Source organism: Octodon degus, unplaced genomic scaffold, assembly GCF_000260255.1.
Source record: "Octodon degus isolate 3935 unplaced genomic scaffold, OctDeg1.0 scaffold00039, whole genome shotgun sequence".
Taxonomy (NCBI): domain Eukaryota; kingdom Metazoa; phylum Chordata; class Mammalia; order Rodentia; family Octodontidae; genus Octodon; species Octodon degus.
The window spans coordinates 2,069,069-2,073,469 of NW_004524615.1; the positions used below are offsets into that span (position 1 = coordinate 2,069,069).

General features: G+C 53.6%; 1 protein-coding gene across 1 annotated transcript in view; it reads right to left on the bottom strand.

Annotated features, from left to right (window-relative positions):
- The window catches only part of Naxd (NAD(P)HX dehydratase), a 20,472-nt gene that overhangs the window by 5,064 nt on the left and 11,007 nt on the right, over nt 1-4,401 (bottom strand). Inside the window, 2 exon segments of the mRNA XM_004631213.3 lie at nt 2,524-2,632; nt 3,099-3,187. Coding sequence (XP_004631270.2) covers nt 2,524-2,632; nt 3,099-3,187 — 198 coding nt within the window.

Below are 4,401 nucleotides of genomic sequence, written 5' to 3' on the forward strand. Positions count from 1 at the left end.
GCACTGCTGTGCTCAACCCCAAGGCCGCTCGGGCTCTCCCTGTCGCCTTCCCACCAGCCTTGCCCAGGGCCACAAGGACGGCAAAGCCCTGCAGGTGAGGCTGTGGTGACCTTTTCCCTTGCCTGCTCAGTGCTGAGCCCTGGGTGCTGGGCAATGAGACTCTCACTAGCTGCAAGGCCCCCTCTGGGTGCTCAGTGGGCAGTGGGCACCCAGCACAGTACCATGCTTAGCACGCTGCCCACTTTACAGAACAAGAGGCTGCTAGCGCTGGGGCAGCAGTACGCATGGTCATTCACCTAGCCCCCCTCATGTCGGGTATCACAGCACTGCCACACACACCGAGATTAGACCCAAACATGATCTCGCACAGTACCGCATCTTCTCCGAGTGGCAAGCAGCAGGTGCGTGGAAGCCCCACTCACACCTGTGAAGTACAGGTGCCCCGGGAAAGGGATGCGGGCCTTGCAGTCAGTGGGCTGCTGTGCCACCCCTTCTCTCCACTGAGCCTAGGGCTATTTGTTTTTGGCGGAACTGGGGATTGAACTCAGGCCCTTGAGCTTGCCAGGCAAGCGCTTATTTTACTGAGCTATTTCCTTGGCCCCTATAAACTTCTGACATTGCCAGTCAAGTGGAAGACCCAGTACTATTATGGACTACTTGACTATTTTGGAATATTTTGCTGAGTTCACACACCTGTAATATTTAAATGATGGAACTAAACAAGAAAAGGGGATATAGATGAATGACCATTTTGTATCTGTGCATTCAAAATGGTTAGGATAGATATATAGCTACATTCTCTTAATTCAAGGAATAGAGGGTTTTGTAAATAGGATATCCTGTCTGCATCTTGTACAACAAATAACCACTAGGAAGGCAGTATGCAGTGTGTTAATTAGTGGAACTGTCCTACCAATTTAATATGAAACTGTCTCATTGCTATCTCTCGATACAATTATGGAAAAAAATTGGTTTATACTAAAAATGATCTAATAAAATGGATATTTCACATTAGTAAAAAAAAAAAAGATGAAGAAGAAAGAAAAAAAGCAAAGAAAAGATTAGGACTGGAGTGTGCCTACTCTCCTAGCACCCCAGGACGCAGAAACAGGAGGACTGCAAGTCAAGCCAAGTCCAGGCAACTTAGCAACTTAGTGAGATCTCGGCTCAAATTGGCCAAGTGCAGAAGCCACGGCTTCCAGCCCTAGTACCTCCCAAAATTCCCCTCCCCACCTCCCAATGCCACGCACAGCCAGACCCTGAAGAGAGCCATCCCTGAGAACTCAAGCCTTCCGGCACTGAGCCCTAAACTCCAGCCACCCAGCTGAGAGAAAGCATTTTTGCTGCATACAGCACTGTTACGGCGGCCAGGTCCAAGACAAGATCTTCCTGTCTGCTCCCAGGCCTCAGAAAGCAGCCAGGATGGAACAACGACACGCATCTGCCTTCCTGCCTGACAAAAAACTGGGAGCAGCACATGAAGCAACAGTTTCCAAACACAGGACACTGCGCTGCAGAGGACAGTGATCCCCAAAAGAAAGGAAACAAATAAGCTGCACCGAGACCATCCTGGCTGCAGTGCTGAGAACCCTGAGTGAGGCGATAGAGCAGGAATCCAGGGAGGACGAGGCCACCAGAATCCACAGGACGGCGGTGGTGGAGAAAGCAAGGACACATGAAGACACATGTTGTGTGCTGGGGAGGCACCGGTGATTGAGTTCCACAGCCAGGAGCTGGAGTTTCAGCTGTACTGCGGAGGTTGTGAGGCAGACCCCAGGCAGTGACCCTGTCCCACAGTGGGGTGGGGTAGGGGGGCAAGCTGCAGACTGAGGGGCGGTGTGGGAGGCTGGCTGGGGGAGCCTTGGCAGTCAGTACGCCTGGCTCAGGTGTGGGGCTGGCATGAGCTCGGGGGAGCACTTGCCTCACACGTGCCAAATCAGACACAATGAACTTTTGGTAAGAAGTGACAGTGGGAAGGCACACGCGTGTGTGTATGCACACGTGAGCACCTGCAGGCAGCCCTGCCACCTCACAGCCCAGTATCACCTGGTTCCAGCCCAACTGTGACAGCAGGGTGGGGACTGGAAGCAGTGGAAGCGGGGAGGCAGCGGCCCCACCCCAAGGCCCAGGGCTGTCCAAGAGGGGCAGGGGCCACAACACCCAGCTGGACTCACACAAGCCCTCATGGTCACCTGCATGTCACCCACAGCAGAAATAGATGACATAGCTTGGAAGTGCCCCATTCCAACGCGGATCGATTACCGTGACAGGCACCTTGCTGTGTGGCTCCCACAGCCCCCAGGGGGTCGTCCTATTTTTCAGGGCACGGTGATGTCTCCAGCGCAGAGTGAATGCCAGAGCTTGTCACACTGCTGGCCTCCCACTGACCCTACCTCCTCCCCATGCCCACTGTGACCATTCCAGTAAGGGGACCCTGGAGAAGCTTGACACCAGCCAGCTGTGAAGCCCCATGGAGAAGAGGGCAGGACCAGATCAGAGAGGACGGGATGGGATGCGCCTCACCTCCACGTTCTCCATCAGGCGCTCGTCTCGGCCCAGGCCAGGCCCCACCACGAGGGCATGCAGCCGGGGCAGCCACTCTTCCACCTCGAGCTCCCGGGCGGGGCTGTCGCTGTGCAAGGAAAGGGCAGAGGCATCCTCAGACTCTCACTGCTTTGCTTCTCACAGCATTTTATTTTGAAAAAATGACTAGATTTTCAGAAGACATGTGGGACATAGTCGCCCAAGGTGCAGAGCGATGTGGGCCCAGGAGCAGCCCCGAGGAGGAGCAGTGCACGTGTGCACAGAGGTCGTCCAAGTGGGAGTGCAGTGGAGACCCCGCTACGAAGCCACCCTGGCCACACGCTGGAGCTTGCTGGGCAGTGCAGGGGTGCAGCCAACACCCCAGAAAGTCCAACTTCCAGGTCCACCTGCCCAGTGTGGACCCCAGTCCAGCCACTTCCTGCCACCCAGGGCCATGGGCTGCCCAGGGCCTCAGCTTGCCTTCACTGTGTCTGTCCCCTTGACTCCAGTACAGGGTAACTGGCTAGGGGCCTCTCTTGCATACCACCCCCCCCACCCCCGCAGCTGAGACTCACAGGACCGGGTGGACAATGAGCTCCGGGCTGTATGACTTAATTACTGGTGCTGCCTCCCTGGCACAGAACACGTGGGACAAATCTGCACCCTGAGGAACAAGAGAGGGTGAAAGGGAACAGCAGCATGCGCCAGGCACCCTACCCTGTGTTCCTCTCCAGCTCACGGGACCCCAGCCAGCCCGGCCCCTGCTCTGGGTCCACACAGGAGGAGACGCAGCTTCACAGCCAGACCACAGCCAGGCAGCTCCTGAAAGGACAGATGGCACTGGAAGTGTCTGGGCCAGCATGGAGGTGCCCAACGGGTAGAGGCCCCACAGTCCGTTCCCAGAAGGACAGAAGGAAAGGAAGGCAGGGTGGAGGGCAGGAGCACCAAGATGCACTCTTGTGATGCCAGTACTCAGGTGGCCAGGGAAGGAAGATCTCAAGTTGGAGGCCTGAACAATTTAGTGAGCTGTCTCAATGAAAAGGACTGGGGATGTAGGTGGAGCACCTGCGTGGTACTTCCAAGGCCCTCATTTCATCTCCAGGGGCATGAAAAAGAGAATGAGTGAGTGAGTGAGTGAGTGAGAGAGAGAGAGACAGACAGACAGACAGACACACACAGAGTGTGTGTGCGTGCGCGCATGATTGTCCTGCTGCAGCCTCCTAAGTGCTGGGATTACAGGCATGCACTGCCACAACTAGAGAAACTAGTTTCTGAGGCATCAACCACTTACTCCAGGACCCTGGTGCATCCCAGAAGCACTGTGGACGACACAGCAAGAAAAAAACTAGTCTTGAGTCTGGGCGTGGCGGTGCAGGCCTGTAGTCCCAGCACTAGGAAGGCAGAAATCAGGAGGATCACTATAAGCCTGAGCTGTGTAGTGAGACCCTGCACACACACACACACACACACACACACAACCCTTAAAAAGAATAAAACTGGTCTGAGACAGAGGTTAACAGGTGTTGGACTCCTTGGTGACTGCACTGGACATCAGGATAGATTATGCAAAGCTGTTTCTATTATGATCACACTGGTATTTTATTTAGCCTTCTATCTGAAAATATTTGCTAGATATACAGCTACTTTCTCTTAATTGAATGAGAAGAAAGATTTGTACTAACAGTGCTTGGACAAGATATCATGTCTGCATCTTGTACTATGGATAACCACTACAAAGACAACAATATGCAATGGATTAATTATTGAAACTGTCCTATTAATCGGCTTTGAAACTGTCTCGTTGCTATTTTTTTCTTTTTTTTATTTTTATTTGAGAGAGAGAGAGAGAGAGAGAGAGAGAGAGAGAGAGAGAGAGAG